Source organism: Moschus berezovskii, chromosome 5 (genome assembly GCF_049115385.1).
Source record: "Moschus berezovskii isolate FMDL1 chromosome 5, NW_MosBer_1.0, whole genome shotgun sequence".
Classification (NCBI taxonomy): Eukaryota; Metazoa; Chordata; class Mammalia; order Artiodactyla; family Moschidae; genus Moschus; species Moschus berezovskii.
This window is the reverse complement of record NC_142464.1, coordinates 68,743,743-68,761,869: the sequence shown is the minus strand read 5'-3', so window position 1 is coordinate 68,761,869 and position 18,127 is coordinate 68,743,743. Positions and strand designations below refer to the sequence as shown.

General features: G+C 40.2%; 1 protein-coding gene across 3 annotated transcripts in view; it reads right to left on the bottom strand.

Moving 5' to 3' along the window:
* Window positions 1-17,882, bottom strand: part of NSUN7 (NOP2/Sun RNA methyltransferase family member 7) — a 43,786-nt gene extending 25,904 nt beyond the window's left edge. Inside the window, exons 1-4 of one of the 3 annotated variants that reach the window (XM_088836300.1) lie at window positions 17,370-17,882; window positions 16,818-17,216; window positions 1,941-1,999; window positions 1,429-1,559 (exon numbers count right to left, since the gene is read on the bottom strand). In XM_088836300.1, coding sequence (XP_088692426.1) covers window positions 1,429-1,559; window positions 1,941-1,999; window positions 16,818-17,127 — 500 coding nt within the window. In that variant the 5' untranslated portion in view covers window positions 17,128-17,216; window positions 17,370-17,882. The remainder of the gene's footprint in view (window positions 1-1,428; window positions 1,560-1,940; window positions 2,000-16,817; window positions 17,217-17,369) is intronic. The other 2 variants (XM_055435291.2, XM_088836301.1) reach the window with 2 other exon arrangements.
* Window positions 17,883-18,127: the final 245 nt, after the last annotated feature.

Below are 18,127 nucleotides of genomic sequence, written 5' to 3'. Positions count from 1 at the left end.
CCATGAATTGATTGAACCTGGGTCTCCTGCACTGCAGGCAGATTCTTTACCGTTTGAGCTACAGGGAAGTTCTCTAGAGTTAGCCTTCCTGAATTTGAATTCTGGCACTTCTCTTTCTAGCTCTATGGCATTAGACAGGTTCCTTTAACATGTCTGTGCTTCAGTTTTCCTCTGTGTAAAAATACAGGTTGGTAACAAAATTCACTTCAAAGAATTGTTATGTAAAGAGCTTCCTGTAATAGTGATTGATACATCTTAAGTGTTCTTCAATAAAGGTAAGTTATTACTATAACTCCATTCAGTGACTCTTTTGGTCTCAACCTTCAAAATGAAACTGCTGGAGTTTTCCATAACAATATAAAATGAGATGGGGCTTCCCTGGTGGCTCAGAGGTTAAAGCGTCTGCCTCCAATGCGGGAGACCCGGGTTCGATCCCTGGGTCGGGAAGATCCCCTGGAGAAGGAAATGGTAGCCCACTCCAGTATTCTTGCCTGGAGAATCCCATGGACGGAGAAGCCTGGTAGGCTACAGTCCATGGGGTCGCAAAGAGTCGGACACGACTGAGTGACTGAACAGAACAGATAAAATGAGATATAACAACTGTTTTGGATTATTCACCAGGTAAACATCTTCCTACAGGATTGCTGTTGTTTGCTATGTTGTGCTTTCTATTAAGGCTTAAGAGCACAGGAGACTTCCCTGCTGGTCCAGTTAAGACACTGCGTTTCCACAGTAGGGGGCATGGGTTCCATCCCTGGTTGGGGAACTAGGATCCTGCAGCCCTAACAATAGCAGCATTTAGTGAATGACCATCTACTATCATCTACTATGTGTCTGGCTCCTAGCTCAGCATTTTACACACGTTAATTTAATTAGTTCTCCCAACCACCTTTTTAGGTAGGTGCTATTATTGTCCTCATGCTAGGCTTCGGCTGATATTTAGGGTAAAAGGAAAACAAATTTTAAATATGTTAGTTTTGCTCTTAACTACTGACATTAATTTGTAAAAGCTGTAGATTCCTTTTTCGATTTGGCAAAGTGGTGGGTTCTTATCTAATTGGAATTTTCTTGTTTGATACATGTTAGTTTTTTTTAAGAGCTGGAAACAAAGCCAAGTAAATAAAATAGCTGTTTCAAATGAAGTGTAAGTTATTATGTGCTAAAAATTGTCAGGAATTTTTCATGATTTTCCAAATACTTACAAATTGGATCTTACAATTCAAGCTTTCAAAACAACCTGAATTTAAGTAGAATATTTACTTTGTTCAAGATCTGTTTTTAAAGGAACTCAAGAAACTTATGAATGTTTATATTTTTTCTCTCTATAAAATTTTAACAACTTATCCACACATTATATTGTATACTATTTCACCAGTGAAATACTAATAATGAATTCATATAAAACATCCTTTTAACCTTTACAGTTACCTGTTAAGAAGGTTCTCTACTTCTAGAACTTCTGCTATAGACTCTTCATTATCAGAAAGGAGACGGGCTTGAAATTTTCTGTCTTGGAAATCATACAGCATCACAATGATAAGACTGTTCAAATGATCTGGCTACCAAGGGGAAACACAGAGAAGGAATAGCATACAAATAATATCTAACAGCAATATTTCCCATTCCATGATTTTTCAAGAGAGCAGGGGAATGACTATTTTCACATCATCTGATTAAACTGGGAGATAGAAAAGGACTGCAAACTAGAAAAAAAATTCAGTAAAAAATAAAACTTTCAAAAAGGACAATTTCTGGCATGTTCATCAAAATGAAAGGAGTAGGATCTACACTAGAAACTTAGAAGTAGAAAAGAGTTAAGGCTGTGTTTTGAAGAGGTCTTAGCATTAAACAGACTAGTTATTTAAATCCCATGGCTTATTTTTAGTACTTTCTAAATAACACTCATGTGACAGCTAATTATATAAAAGTTATACACTTACTATTGTGGTACTTGGGAAGATATAGCTGTCTATTAATATAGTTTCCAAAATATCTTGATCTGCAAAACAAAGAAAATGTCTGTTACGAAAATACCAAAACTGAAAATGAAAACTTTGGAATCAAAATACACTTTAGCCAATACTGCAAAATACTTTTACTTTCATATCCAAAATATACCTTAATTCTTGATAAAGACCCAAACTGCAATGGCATAATGAAATATTTGTAATCTGTATGAATCCTCGACCCCTGTGACCCAGGCTCCACGTGGTGGTGCTGTTTATTGTTTACTTGCTGAGTTGTGTCCAACTCTTTGCAGCCCCATGGACTGTAGCCCTCCAGGCTTCTCGGTCCATGGGATTTCCCTGGGCAAGAATACTGGAATGGGTTGGCATGCCCTCCTCCAGAGGATCTCCCAGATGAGGAATCGAACTCGCATCTCCTGCATTGGTAAGTAGATTCTTTACCACTGAGCCACCAGGAAAGCCCAGGCTCCACATGGAATCATAGTCAGAGGAGCATTATCTGAATAGCTGAGGTGGTAATAAAGGAAATCTCTAATTTATATCCTTGAAAAACATTAAAGAGGATCTAACTAATAATGTCTTATCCTTTTATGTACTGTCGAATTCAATTTGCTAACATTTATTTAGGATTTTTGTTCTATGTTTCTGTTGATGAAGGATACTGGTCTATAATTTTCTCCTCATAGTATCTTTGTCAATGTTGGTATCAGGGTTATGTTGGCCTTATAAATTTTGTGGGAAATATCCCCTCGTCTTCTAGTCTCTGGAATAGTTTGCACTAAATTGGTGTTATTTCTTATTTAAATATTTGATAAAACTCACTAGTGAAGACACTGATAAGATGACACTTAATCTAGGACCCAAATGACAAGGAGTTACCCATGTAAAGATCCAGGATGAGACAGCATTCTGGTCACAGGGATAATTGCAAAGGTAATAAGTAAAAACATATGGACATATTTTGAAAACTTCACAGGGCACATGAGTGCTCCATTTGTTATAACGACTTAACTGTATATACACATCATATAACAAATGCTTTAATCAGTTAACAGAAAGCTAGGATAGCTTCAATTCATCAACATTTGTGGAACACCTCCTACATACACAGCACACATTGAATTTCAGTTTTTATCTAGGGGATGGGAAAACTAAGAAGAAGCGACAAATGGGAGAATTTTCACAGGAAATCTTTCAGGTATCATTATCCACATTTTAGTCACCAATTATGGCTGTATGGTACAAGGCAATATCCCCATTTCACTTATAAGGAAAATTAAGTTTATAGTTTCACACCCTTAGTACTTGCAAACCAAATCCTATCTACTTCATAGTTTCTCAGCATGAGTCCCAATTTTTGTCATAGAAAATACAGTCATCATAAGAATGAAGGCCTGCTAAGACAGGAGACCTGCAGAGGCTGTAGAACTTTGAGCAGTGGAGTTACTGGACTCCTAAAAAAATAGGAGAGGCAGAATGAAGGAAAAGAAGACAGAACATTTGATTTTGCCAACACTGCATTTTTTCCTTAGGGCTCTTGTCAATTGCGCAGAATGCACTGGCTTTATATATCTACAGTTTAAATAATATTCTCACACAGCAATATGAACATTAATTATGTATACTCTGTGTGGACCGTGCATGCGGGATCTTAGTTCCCTGATCAGGGATCAAACAGGTGCCCCCTGCATTAGAAGCATAGAATCTTAAACACTGGATCACCAGGTAAGTCCCTAATAATGTGTATTTTGAATAGTGCTTTCTATGTGATACACATTGTTCTAAAATGTTTTCTATATATTAATTCATTTAACCCTCTCAAACAGTCCTATGAATTAGGTACCATCATTACCCCCATTTTATAGATTAGGAAATGAGGCACAGGATGGTTAAGTAATATGTTCAGGGTCACACAGCAAGAGGCAGATCTGGGAGTCAAACCCAGGCAGTCTGATACCCAAATGCATTCTCTTCACATTATGCTGCCTTTCCTGTACTTACTCTTACAACACACCACACTGGCTAAACAAAACACACTGCTAACGACTGAGTTATCAGGACTTTTTGAAGATTGCAAAATGTACCTATCCTAGTTCAGCATAATAGCTCCAATTATCCCTCATCTCCCACTAATTCGAAACTCTTCTCTTTAATCTCCTGAAGGGAACTCAATCCTCATTCCTCATGTTCCCAGTGTAGAAGGCCTTCCCGAGAGAAACACTCATAGACTCTCTCCCTACCTACTCATCACTCTACATGAAAGGAAAATTGAGTTTATTTAGTTAGTGAAATTGGAAAAGAGAACGGGGCATATCTCACTCCCTACCCCTTCCACTGTCTGCCAGTGTTTCTGCAGAAGGTGGGCGTGCATTCCAGACTGCTCTCTGCCATGTGCCTTGTGAATTGGGTGGAGAGACTTGCATGTCTTCAGCTGTGTCTGGATTAGATGGAAAGTTCTGGTTCTACTTCTAAAGTATTTCACAAGCCTCCCTGACTGATGATCTAAAGCCACATCCCTGAACATTTTTTTTTTTCTCTTTATTGGTTACAAACTCAGGTGTAAGAAAGTAAAAGCTAGTTGCTCAATCATGTCCAACTCTTTGCAATCCTATAGACTGTAGCCCACCAGACTCCTCTGTCCATGGAATTCTCCAGGCAAGAGTCCTGAAGTGGGTTGCCATTTCCTTCTGCAGGGAATCTTCCCGACCCAGGGACTGAACCCAGGTCTCTTGAATTGCAGACAAGTTCTTTACCATTTGAGCCACCAGGGAAGCCCCAGGTGTAACAGGGGTGCTATTTATAGGCCCCCTAAAACTCACACAGTCTGTCTGATCATCCCTGTCATCCTGGAAGAAAGATGGAAAATGTTTCTTCTTTTGACTTTCCCCTAGGTTCTCCTCTATTTTTATAATGTGTTCACAGTGTTTCCTTCAGTGATCAACTTTATATAATTCACTTCGAAAACTTACATTTCAAGAATGCCAAGGCTGAAAGGGAATAAGATGGTAGACTAGAAAGATGTGGAGCTCACCTCTCCCCATAAACACACTGAAATCACTTCAATATGTGGAACGATTCTCACAGAAAACTAACTGGAAGCTGGCTGAAGAACTGCTATACAATCAAGTTAGCCAGAAGGAGCTCTACGTAACTGGGCAGGGCCACTTCCCAATCCAAAAGGGTGAATATCATGGCCCCATTCACTCCACGCCACAGCCTGGAGTGAGACTGGTGCAGAAATTCAGTGCAGCACAAACTTCAGGTCTACTACTCCAAGTGGGGAGCAGACCCCACCCCTGACAGGGCAGTGACAGCCATGGAACAGAGAGGAAACCCTGCTTCACATGCAGTACAGGCTCTGGACACCACAATACCAATCATACTCACAACAAGGGGAACAAATAGTAAAATGAGCTCATCAGTCTGCTAGACCGAGTTCAAAAAGGAGATAATAAAACACTAATGGTATTAAGAGTATCGATAGAAATGCACATCACCAAACACAGAACTAGAAACTATAAAGATGAACCATCAAATATAGATAATATAATTGTCGAGACGAAAAACAAATCTAGAACCAATGAACAGCAGAGTAAATGCCACAGAACAAATAAGTGACTTGGAAGATAGAATAATGGAAATCACTAAATGAGAACAGCAGACAGAAAGACAATGAAAGAACAAACGCAACATATGAGATCTATAAGATGATTTCAAACATGACAACTGACACATAACAGGTGTTAACAGAAAGAAAAGAGAACAAGAATTGAAAGAGTATCTGAAGAAGCTATGGATGAAAACTTCCAAAACCTAAAGAAGAAAACAGATACCAAGTACAAGGACAGAAGGTCCCAAACAAGATGAACCCAAAGAGACCCATACCAAGACATATCATAATTAAAATGATGAATTTATTTTATCTTATTTGGCTGTGCTGCAAAGCTTGCAGGATCTCAGTTCCCCAACCAGAGATCAAACCCAAGCCAGAGCAGTAAAAGTGCCAAGTGCTAAAAACTCAACTGCCAGGGAATTCCCTAAAACGACAAATTTAAAGATAAAGAAAGGATTCTCAAGGAGGCAAGAGGAAAACAAAGAGTCAGTTATAAGGGAACCCCATTAGCACTATCAGTAGATTTCTCTGCAGAAAACTCTGCAGGTCAGAAATGAGTGGCATGATAGATTCAAAGTCCTGAAAGGAAAAACCTGAAACCCAGGATACTCTACCCAGCAAGATTATCATTTAGAATAGAAGAGAAAAAGTTTCTCACAAGCAAAAACTAAAAGAATATTAAACCTACCCTAAAAGAAATATTGAAGGATATTCTCTAAGAAAAGAAACAAGAATTTATAGGACAAGGAAAATCACAATAGGAAAGGCAAATACATAAAAGGATTGACGATCACTTCAGTTCAGTTGCTCTGTCATGTCCAACTCTTTGCGACCTCATGGACTGCAGCACTCCAGGCTTCCCTGTCCATCACCAACTCCTGAAGCCTACTCAAACTCATGTCCCTCGTGTCGGTGATGCCATCCAACCATCTCATCCTCTGTCGTCCCCTTCTCCTCCCACCTTCAATCTTTCCCAGCATCGGGGTCTTTTCCAATGACTCAGTTCTTCACATCAGGTGGCCAAAATATTGGAGTTTCAGCTTCAGCATCAGTCTTTCCAATGAATATTCAGGACTGATTTCTTTAGGATGGACTGGTTGGATCTCCCTGCAGTCCAAGGGACTCCCAAGAGTTTTCTCCAACACCACAGTTCAAATGCTTCAATTCTTCGGTGCTCAGCTTTCCTTATAGTCCAACTCTCCCATCCATACATGACTACTGGAAAAACCATAGGTTTGACTAGATGGACCTTTGTTGGTAAAGTACTGTCTCTGCTTTTGAATATGCTGTCTAGGTTGGTCATAGCTTTTCTTCCAAGGAGTAAGCATCTTCTAATTTCATGGCTGCAGTGATTTTGGAGAGTACATAGATCAAAATAGAATCAAAAAATTGTAAAAAAAAAAATTATAACTACAATTAACAGTAAAAGGATATACATAACAATGTAAAATAGTATATAAAAAATCACAAAATATGGGTGATGGCAGTATAAATATATAGATCTTTCAGTGTGTTTGAAACTGGATGACTATCATCTTAAAGCCAGTAGATATAGTTTTGAGTTAACATACTCGAGCTCCATGATAACCACAAATCAAAAATATACAACAGTATATTTTGAAAAGAATATAAAGGAAATCAAGCATACCACAAAAGAAAATTATCAAACCACAAAAGGAAAAAGAAACAAACAAAAGAAACAGAACTATAAGAACTGAAAAACAAGGATTAAATGGCAATTAGTACATGCTGCTGCTGCTAAGTTGCTTCAGTTGTGTCCGACTCTGTGTGACCCCATAGACGGAAGCCCACCAGGCTCCCCCGTCCCTGGGATTCTCCAGGCAAGAACACTGGAGTGGGTTGCCATTTCCTTCTCCAATGCATGAAAGTGAAAAGTGAAAATGAAGGCGCTCAGTCCTGTCTGACTCTTCGCGACCCCATGGACTGCAGCCTACCAGGCTCCTCCGTCCATGGGATTTTCCAGGCAAGAGTACTGGAGTGGGATGCCATTGCCTTCTTACCTATCCATGCTGCTGCTGCTGCTGCTAAGTCACTTCAGTCGTGTCCGACTCTGTGTGACCCCATAGATGGAAGCCCACCAGGCTCCCCTGTCCCTGGGATTCTCCAGGCAAGAACACTGGAGTGGGTTGCCATTTCCTTCTCCAATGTGTGAAAGTGAAAAGTGAAAGTGAAGTCACTCAGTCGTGTCCGACCCCCCAGCGACCCCACGGACTGCAGCCTACCAGGCCCCTCCATTCATGGGATTTTCCAGGCAATAGTACTGGAGTGGCTTGCTATTGCCTTCTCCATAATTACCTCAAATGTCAATGGACTAACGCTCCAATCAGAAGACACAGAGTAGCAGATTGAATGGAAAAACAAAACAAAACCAAGAACCTGCAATATGCTGCCTACATGAGACTCACTTCAGGGTGAAAGACATACGTAGACCAAAAGGGAAGAGATAAAAAAAAGATAGCTCAAGAAAATGGAAAAAATAAGAAAGCAGGGATAGCCATATTCACATCAGACAAAATAGATTTTAAAACAAAGCCCATAAAGAAAAGCAAAGAAGGGCATTATATAATGATAAAGGGATCGATGCAAGAAGATAACACGCTTGTTAACATAAATGCCTCCAACAGAGAAGCACCTAAATATATATTAAAAAGAAATACTAACAGACATAAAGGGAGAAACTAACAATAATACAATAATAATAGATTTTAACACTCCATGACGATAATACAATAATAAAGGACCTTAACATCCCACTGACATCAATAGATTATTCAGAGAAAAAACTCAATACGGCAACAGAGGTTCTAAATGATACAATCATTTGAAGTTAATTGATATCTACAAAACACTCTATCCAAAAAAACCAGAAGACAGATTCTTTTCAAGGGCACATGGAACATTATCTAGAATAGATCACATACTAAGTCATAAAACAAGACTCAACAAATTTAAAAGGGTAGAAACTATTTCAAGCAGCTTTTCTGACCAAAATTCTATGAAACCAGAAATCAATCACAGGAAGAAAAATTGGAAAAAAATGAACATATGGAAACTAAACAACATGCTACTAAAAACCCAATGAGTTCAACAATGAAATCAAGACTTCCCTGATGGTCCAGTTGTTGAGAATCTGCTTCTAGCGCAGGGGGCATGGGTTCAGTCCTTGGTCAGGGAACTAAGATCCCACATGCCATGGAGCAACTAAGTTTTTCAGCCACAACTAGAGAGTCTGTGTGCCACACAAAAGACCCCCATGATGCAATGAAGATCCCGCATGCCGCAACAGAGACCCAACACAGCCAAATAAACAAATCAAAATGTATTCAAATTGGAAGGGAAGCGGTAAAACTGTCACTATTTGGATATAATATGATACTCTACATGGAGAACCCTAGTCTTCACACAAAAACTATCAGAATTAATAAATGAATTCAGCAAGGTAGCCAAATACATAAATCCATTGTAGTTCTTTACACAATGACAGAGAAAGTTTAAAAAAAAAGTTATCTCATTTATTACATTAAAAACAGCTAGGAATAAACTTAAACAAGGAGGTGAAAGACCTATACACTGAAAATTATAAACACTGATATACATGTATACTCATTGCTTTTCCTTTTTATGTAAAGTCTACTACATTTAAGGCCTCAGTGGATAACGTTTTCCATATCCCGTAGGTTTTAAGACTTTGTATTTTTGTTATCTTTTTGTAATGATGTTGTTTTTAAATGCCATGTACTCAGTGAGTGATATAAACACATTGTAAATTTCAGTTTTCTAATAAAAAATTTTTAAAAAAAGAAGATAATTCAAAGACATGGAATGATAGTCCATGCTCTTGGATTGGAAGAGTTAGTATTGCTGAAGTAAGTGGTCAGTCTACCTAAAGCACTGCACAGTTTTAATGCAATCCCTATCAAAATACCCATGACATTTTTAAGAAGTAGAACAAATAATCCTAAGATGTATATGGAACCACAAAAGGCCCAGAACTGCCAAAGCAATCCTAAGGAAAAAGAACAAAGCTGAAGGTATAACCCTACCAGATTTCAGACTATACTACAAAATCACAGTAACCAAAGTAGCATAGTATTAGCACAAAAACAGACATAAAGATAAGTGGAATGGAATAAGACAATCCAGAAATAAACCCACATACCTATGGTCAGCTCATCTAAGCTGACAAAGAAGGCAAGAATATACAATGGAGAAAAGAGCCTCTTTAGCAAGCAGTGTGAGAAAAACTGGACAGCTATTTCTATCAATAAAATTACAGCAATCCCTCACACCATCCATAAAAATAAATTCAAAATGGCTTAAAGACCTAAATACCACACATGACACCATAAAACTCCTAAAAGAGAACTAAGACAAAACATTTTGAACAAAAATTGTAGCAATATTTTCTTAGGTCAATCTCTCCAGGCAAAAAAAAAAAGAAATGAGACCTAATTGGTCAAAAGCTTTTGTACAGCAAAGGAAACCATTCACCAAACAAAAACACAACCTATGGAATGGGAGAAAAGATTTGTAAAAACTGTGACCAGCAAGGGCTTCAAATTCAAACTAAACAAAGAGCTCATACAACAGGTGGCAAAAAAAACCAAACAATCCAGTCAAAACAGGGCAGAACACCTAAATAGACATTTCTCCAAAGAAGATATACAGATGGTCAACAGGCACACAAAAAGATGCTCAACTTCACTAATCATTCAGTTCAGTTCAGTTCAGTCACTCAGTCGTGTCCGACTCTCCGCGACCCCATGAATCACAGCACGCCAGGCCTCCCTGTCCATCACCAACTCCCGGAGTTCACTCAAACTCATGTCCACAGAGTCGGTGATGCCATCCAGCCATCTCATTCTCCGTCGTCCCCTTCTCCTCCCGCCCCCAACCTTTCCCAGCATCAGAGTCTTTTCCAGTGAGTCAACTCATCGCATGAGGTGGCCAAAGTATTGGAGTTTCAGCTTTAGCATCAGTCCCTCCAATGAACATCCAGGATTGATCTCCTTTAGAATGGACTGGTTGGATCTCCTTGCAATATAAGGGATTCTCAAGAGTCTTCTCCAACACCACAGTTCAAAAGCATCGATTCTTCGGCGATCAGCTTTCTTCACAGTCCAACTCTCACATCCATACATGACCACGGGAAAAACCATTGCCTTGACTAGACGGACCTTGGTTGGCAAAGTAATGTCTCTACTTTTTAATATACTATCAAGGTTGGTCATAACTTTCCTTCCAAGAAGTAAGCGTCTTTGAATTTCATGGCTGCAATCAGCATCTGCAGTGATTCTGGAGCCCAAAAAATAAAGTCTGACACTGTTTCCACTGTTTTTCCATCTATTTCCCATGAAGTGATGGGACCAGATGCCATGATCTTTGTTTTCTGAATGTTGAGCTTCAAGCCAACCTTTTCATTCTCCTCTTTCACTTTCATCAAGAGGCTTTTGAGTTCCTCTTCACTTTCTGCCATAAGGGTAGTGTCATCTGCATATCTGAGGTTATTGATATTTCTCTCAGCAATCTTGATTCCAGCTTGTGCTTCTTCCAGCCCAGCGTTCCTCATGATGTACTCTGCATATAAGTTAAATAAGCAAGGTGACAATATACAACCTTGACGTACACCTTTTCCTATTTGGAACCAGTCTGTTGTTCCATGTCCAGTTTTAACTGTTGCTTCAAAACCACAATGAGATATCACCTCACATCAGTTAAAATGACTATCATCAAAAAGTCTACACATAACAAATGCTGGAGAGGGTGTAGAGAAAAGGGAACCCTTGTACACTATTGGTGAGAATGCAAATTGTTGTAGCCACTATGGAAAATCACATGGAGGCTCCTTAAAAAAAAAAATCCACATCATCAGTAATCCCACTCCTGGGTATATACCCAGAAAAGACAAAAACCCTAATTCAAAATGATACATGCACTCCAGAGACCTCTCTGGTGTCCAATGGCTAAGACTCTGTGCTCCCAATACAGGGGGCCTGGGTTTGATCCCTGGTCGGGGAACTAGATCCTACAGGTCACAACTAAGAAGAGTTCACATGCCACAACAAAAAGCAAAGAACCCACATGCCAAAACTAAGACCCAGCTCAAACAAATAAATAAAAGGTTTCAACATCAAAAAAAAAATACACACACTCCAATGTTCACAGCAGCACTATTTACAACACCCAAGACATATGCCCATCGATAGATGATTGACTTAAGATGTGGAATATATATATATATGTATGCATGTATATATACACACAACAGAATATTACTCAGTCATAAAAAAGAAGGAATGTTACTGCCATTTGCAGCAACATGGATGGAACTATAGAACACTATACTTAGTGAAGTCAGATAGAGAAATACAAATAAGCTATCGCTTACATGGAGAATTTTAAAATAATGCAAATGAATATATATACAAAACTGAAACAGAATCACAGACATAGAAAACAAACTATGGTTACTAAAGGGGAAAGAGAGGAAAGGAGGGACAAATTAGGAATATGGGAGTAACAGGGATTAACTACTAGAAATAAAACAGATAAGTTATAAAATTTATTGTATAGCATAGGAAACTATATTCAATATCTTGTAATAGCCTCTAATGAAATATAATCTGAAAAAATAAGTAACTGAGTAATTTGGCTGTAACCTGAAACTAACAGGATATTGTAAACCAACTATACTTCAATTTTAAAAAGAGTAATTATAAATATAGGCACATAGGGTTTTTGTATCTGTGGAAGGAGGGAAATTTGACAACCTTCATTCATGTTGTCAAACACTGTTGCTAGAGAATTAAGTACTGTCCCTAAGACTTCTTTGAGAAAGGACAATAGAAAGCTTGTACCTGGTCTTGTCTGAACTTTGTCCATGTGTACATTTTTCCATTGCTGACCTTAACCTTAATCCTTTCATTGTAATAAACTGTAACTATGGATATAACAGCTTTGCTGGATTCTGTGAGTCCTTCTAGTGAATCACTGAACCTGAGGGTGGTCTTAGGGATCTGTGACGACAGTTAGTGATTCCCAAAGTCGTAACTTAACCATACATTAAGTATTTACCAGGTTTTTTACTGACAGGTTACATGATTCTGAAATGACCAGATTACTGACATAACCAGTTCCTTGGACTGAGAGATCACCAATTAGTATAAACACCTGAAGAGGTTGGAGAAAGAATTAAGCCAGAAATAAGATCAACAACATTCAGAAAACTAAGCTCATGGCATCTGGGCCCATCACTATATGGCAAATAGATGGTGAAACAGTGGAGACAGTGGCTGACTTTATTTTGGGGGGGCTCCAAAATCACTGCAGATGGTGACGGCAGCCATGAAATTAAAAGACGCTTACTCCTTGGAAGGAAAGTTATAACCAACCTAGACAGCATATTAAGGAGAAGGCAATGGCAACCCACTCCAGTCCTCTTGCCTGGAAAATCCCATGGATGGAGGAGCCTGGTAGGCTGCGGTCCAGGGGGTCGCGAAGAGTCGGACACAACTGAGCGACTTCACTTTCACTTTTCACTTTCATGCACTGGAGAAGGAAATGGCAACCCACTCCAGTGTTCTTGCCTGGAGAATCCCAGGGACGGGGGAGCCTGGTGGGCTGCCGTCTATGGGGTCGCACAGAGTCGGACACGACTGAAGTGACTTAGCAGCAGCAGCAGACAGCATATTAAAAAGCAGAGACATTACTTTGTCAACAAAGGTCCATCTAGTCAAGGCTCTGGTTTTTCCAGTGGTCATGTATGGATGTAAAAGTTGGACTATAAAGAAAGCTGAGCGCAGAATTGATGCTTTTGAACTGTGGTGTTGGAGAAGACTCTTGGAAGTCCCTTGGACTGCAAGGAGATCCAACCAGTCCATCCTAAAGGAAATCAATCCTGAATATTCATTGGAAGGACTGATGTTGAGGCTGAAACTCCAATACTTTGGCCACCTGATGCGAAGAGCTGACTCATTTGAAAAGACCCTGATGCTGGCAAAGATTGAGGGCGGGAGGAGAAGGGGATGACAGAGGATGAGATGCTTGGATGACATCACCGACTCAATGGACATAAGTTTGGGTAAATTCCGGGAGTTGGTGATGGACAGGGAGGCCTGGAGTGCTGCAGTTCATGGGGTCGCAAAGAGTCAGACACGACTGAGCAACTGAACTGAACTGATGATCAACAATTTCAGGAATACCTTCTTCCTCAATTTTTTTTCCTAATGGGTTGTTCATTAATTTATTGTTTAAGAAATCATTTTGCCAGTTTTTCTTCTGTTTTAATATTTAGTAGTCCTTGAAACATCCAGAGATTCTTTGAAAAAATAAATTAGCTGCTAATACTCTACTTCTCTGACTTAAGTCAAACTTAATAGGAATAGGTTACTCTTCATTATCTTTTTTAGTAGGAAACTGACCTTGCATCTTATTTAGCAGAGTAAGAATAGTGGTTATCATTTCAAAAATCATTATTCTGAACCCTTTAAACAATTAATCAGAAAAACACACTCTCTGTTTTGAAAGAGCTTATACACAAAGAACATCAACAAAAGGGCAAATAATAAAACTGGAAATCATAAAAAATAAAAAAGCTCTCTCTAGTTTGTGCATTAACCTTTTCAGCTTTACTGCTCCTATAAAACCTTAGAGAAAGAAATCCTGAGTTTTCTTTCCTGAACCATGATTCCCTGAACCTATGCTATATAAGCCAGATGTTGAGTTTATAAAATATTACATGTGAAAATACTGAAAGAACACTGATAATACAAAAGACAAAAGTGAAATATATAAAAACCTCCATTATTTTAAAGCAAAATATCAGGCTCTTAATTACCTTGGAAATCCACTGCATTTAGGAATTCTAGCTTTATTCCATATGAACATTTGAAAATTATTCAGATGATAACTTAAAGCAAGGTATTATCATTAAAAAGAAAATAAAAGCTGTACCAAGTAAACAACCAAAGCCATCTCATCTGAGAATTTGAACTTATAAAAATGAACATTTCAAGGAAAAGTAGGTTTATAAAGGCCTATGATGAAAGAGAGTGAAAAAGCTGGCTTAAAATTCAACATTCAAAAAACCAAAATCATGGCATCCAGTCCCATCACTTCATGGCAAACAGATGGGGAAACAATGGAAACAGTGACAGGCTTTTCCTTGCGCTCAAAAATTACTGCAGATGGTGACTGCAACCATGAAATTAAAAGATGCTTGCCCTTGGAAGAAAAGCTATGACCAACCTAGACAGCACATTAAAAAGAAAAGACATTACTTTGCCAACAAAGGTCCATCTAGTCAAAGCTATGGTTTTTCTAGTAGTCATGTAGGGATGTGAGAGTTGGACCATAAAGAAGGATGAGTGTCGAAGAATTGATGCTTTTGAACTGCAGTGTTGGAGAAGACTCTTGAGAGCCCCTTGGACTGCAAAGAGATCAAACCAGTCAATCCTAAGAGAAATCAGTCCTGAATACTCACTGGAAGTGTTGATGCTGAAGCTAAAGCTAAAATATTTTGGCCACCTGATGTGAAGAGCTGACTCATTGGAAAAGACCCTGATGCTGGGAAAGACTGAAGTCAGGAGGAGAAGGGGAAGCCAGAGGTCGAGATGGCTGGATGGCATCACCGACTCAATGGACATGAGTTTGAGCAGACTCCAGGAGATAGTGAAGGACAGGGAAGCCTGGCATACTGAAGTCCATGGGGCCGCAAAGAGTTGGACACAACTGAGCGACTGAACAACAAATGACAATAATTTATCTAAATGGGATCTGGGTTATTAAAAAATGTCAGTCAGAAGACACTTTCATAAAACAGAAATAAAGATTGAGAGAAAGAAAATGATAATCTACCAAACACATTACTACAACATGACCATCTGATAAATGGATTAATTTTACAAAGAATAATCTCAGGCTTTTATTACTGATTTCTAAAGGCAATCTACTTCAGTATTCTTGCCTGAAAAATCCCTTGGACAGAGGAGCCTGGCGGGCTATAGTCCACAGGGTCACAAAGAGTTGGACATAACTGAGCAATTAAGCACACACAGCACAAGAAAAGGTAAGATTCAATACCCTATCAGGAAAAATTTGTCTATAATAGAGTTTTGGCATTAACATTAAATATCAATTAACTGACACAGATGCCTGGTGTGCATCTAACTGTTGCAAGGAGAAAATCTTCAAATATTAATTTGATTCGTGATTTAAAGTACAACACTCTAGTTGGTCTTTAAATATAAGTTTTAAAGAAGAGGAGGAGGGAAGGCATGAAATAGAATCTGAAAGTTTAAACTGGAGGAGGGAAAAATGGCTAAGACAGATTAAAAAAAAAAGATCACAAGCAGAAACTAAAGAAATGAAACTCAGAGAGAAGCTGCCTCTGAACATCACACAAATTTTTCTCTGTGATAACAAATTCCTGGCTTCAGAGCTGAGCTACATCATATCTGTAGACAATGAAAAACACACATTTATAGCTGAGTAATTAATGGGACATTTTAATTCAACTGAACAATTGTTAAGCCCCTCTGAGCAAGGATGTACAAGGCCCAATAAGTACTAACAGCAAGTAAATGATGCATGTAAATGCCTTTCTAGGTGCCTCTTTAGGAAGTTTTATCATTTTAGCCACACTGCTAATACTCAAAACATTTCTGGAACTTCTTTGGAACTTCTTTTCAGTCAGTATACAAATCAATACAAACTTTACAGTTTATATTGTATTATAGTTGATGGCTAGTACTAAAACCTGTCTCCAGGCCCTTTGACTGCTCTCATAGTAAAAATATTTGGTTCTGTACTGGAATCAACTCCATACTCAGAAGCTGATAATTACCCACCATCGAGGAAATCTGAAATATTACACCTCAAATCGTAAAGGCAAATTAAAAGGGATTTCTACAAAAATTTGGAAGAATAAATTTACAAGCTTCCAAAACTAAACAAAGCAAATGGCAGTGAATAGGATCATCTTAATTTTGACCCACCTATGCACAGGGAAATCTACAGTGGAAAACATATTTGACTGAAAGAGATTGTTTTACTGGAAACTCTCCTTAAACCTTGACATCTGCAACTGACCAAAGATATTCAGAAGCCTAAAAACAAAACCTGGTGTATGTGTGCGACGGTGCGAGGAGGTTTGACGCACCTCACAAATTCTCTGATTATTCTCTTTAGCGCTGACTGTCAAAACTGGTACTACTCACACTTAAGCGCACTGAAAGCCAACTCATAGGACAAACGCTGAAAGGATTCATCCTCGGATTCGCTTGAGGACCGCAAGGGCTCATTCCCGTACTTTATTAAGGCTTTCTCTGGTGACTTTTCGAGTCTAGTGCCCTGAAAAATGTTCGCTGCCAGAATGTAAACGGAGTCCGGATAGCCAGTTTTTTCGGGTGAACCAGTTAAGCTGTTTTCGCTGCATGCTGGGTCACCTGACAGTACCAGCGAAGAGAGGTGGGAGATCTCCGCAGTTGTTTCTTCCAAAAACTCCAGTTCATTTGCGGAGTTAAACATGTTTGCCCCCCTGACTGTCCTACGTAACTCAAGCTTGAATTACAATTCAGATGTTCCGGGAAATGGTTTTTCTTGTTCAAGCATCGTCTCTGTGAAAATAAAGGATTATCCCGGTTAAACCACTATTTCCGCAGGACCACACTTGGTGACCCACCTCGTGTGGCCCTAGAGACCAAGCGGTGGCATTCCCGGGCCGCCCCGAGCATCCCTTACTTCGAGCCGGGAAACCTCCACACACTTACAAAGGGAGAGGGGTGGAGACGGCTCCGAATGGCCTCCGAAGCTACGAGGCCTTAACCGAGGCCCGTTTGGGCGCAGAGCTCCCCCAAGAGCCGCACGTGCGGCCCCTCTGGCGCTCCTTTCAGTGGCTCCCGCGAGTCCTCCCTTACCCCAGAGGGCGGGTGTTCCCCGGGGCTTTGGGAACAGAGACGCGGCGGCCGCGGCACTTGGGGCACGGGAGGCTGGTGTCTTACACAGCGCCCTCGGGGGCCCCGGCACTGCTGGGCTGCCGCGGAGGTCCGCGCAGGCAGTTTGGTTCAAACGAGCTTCTCCCGCCCGCCGGGGTCGGGGCAGGGGGGTCGCGACCCCCGGCTCTCGCTTCGCTCGGGTTCCTGAGGAAGGATGCGCCGCAGGGCTTCGCCCGCCAGCGCGGTCGTCTTCACGAACGCGGCAGCTGAGCCGGGTGGAGCACGAGGCTGGTGGGCCCGCCGGCTCCGGCCGCGGAAAGGTAGGCCTCCCCCGTCTGCCGCAGTCAGCCGGCCCAGGACCCGGGTCTCCGTGGCAACCAAGGGTGCGACAAGGCGGGAGGGAACGCGGCCAGAGGGCAGTTCCCGCGGGATTTGGCCAGCGCTTCCTTTCTTTGAGTTGCTCCTCCTGTCTCACCCCCGGACACCTGTGCCGGCCCCTCCTCGCGCTGAAGGCCCCTGCGTAATTGGACTGCGCAGCCCTGGAGATCCTCGACTTCCCCAGAGTCACAAGTGACCTTTCTTCTCCAACTTGT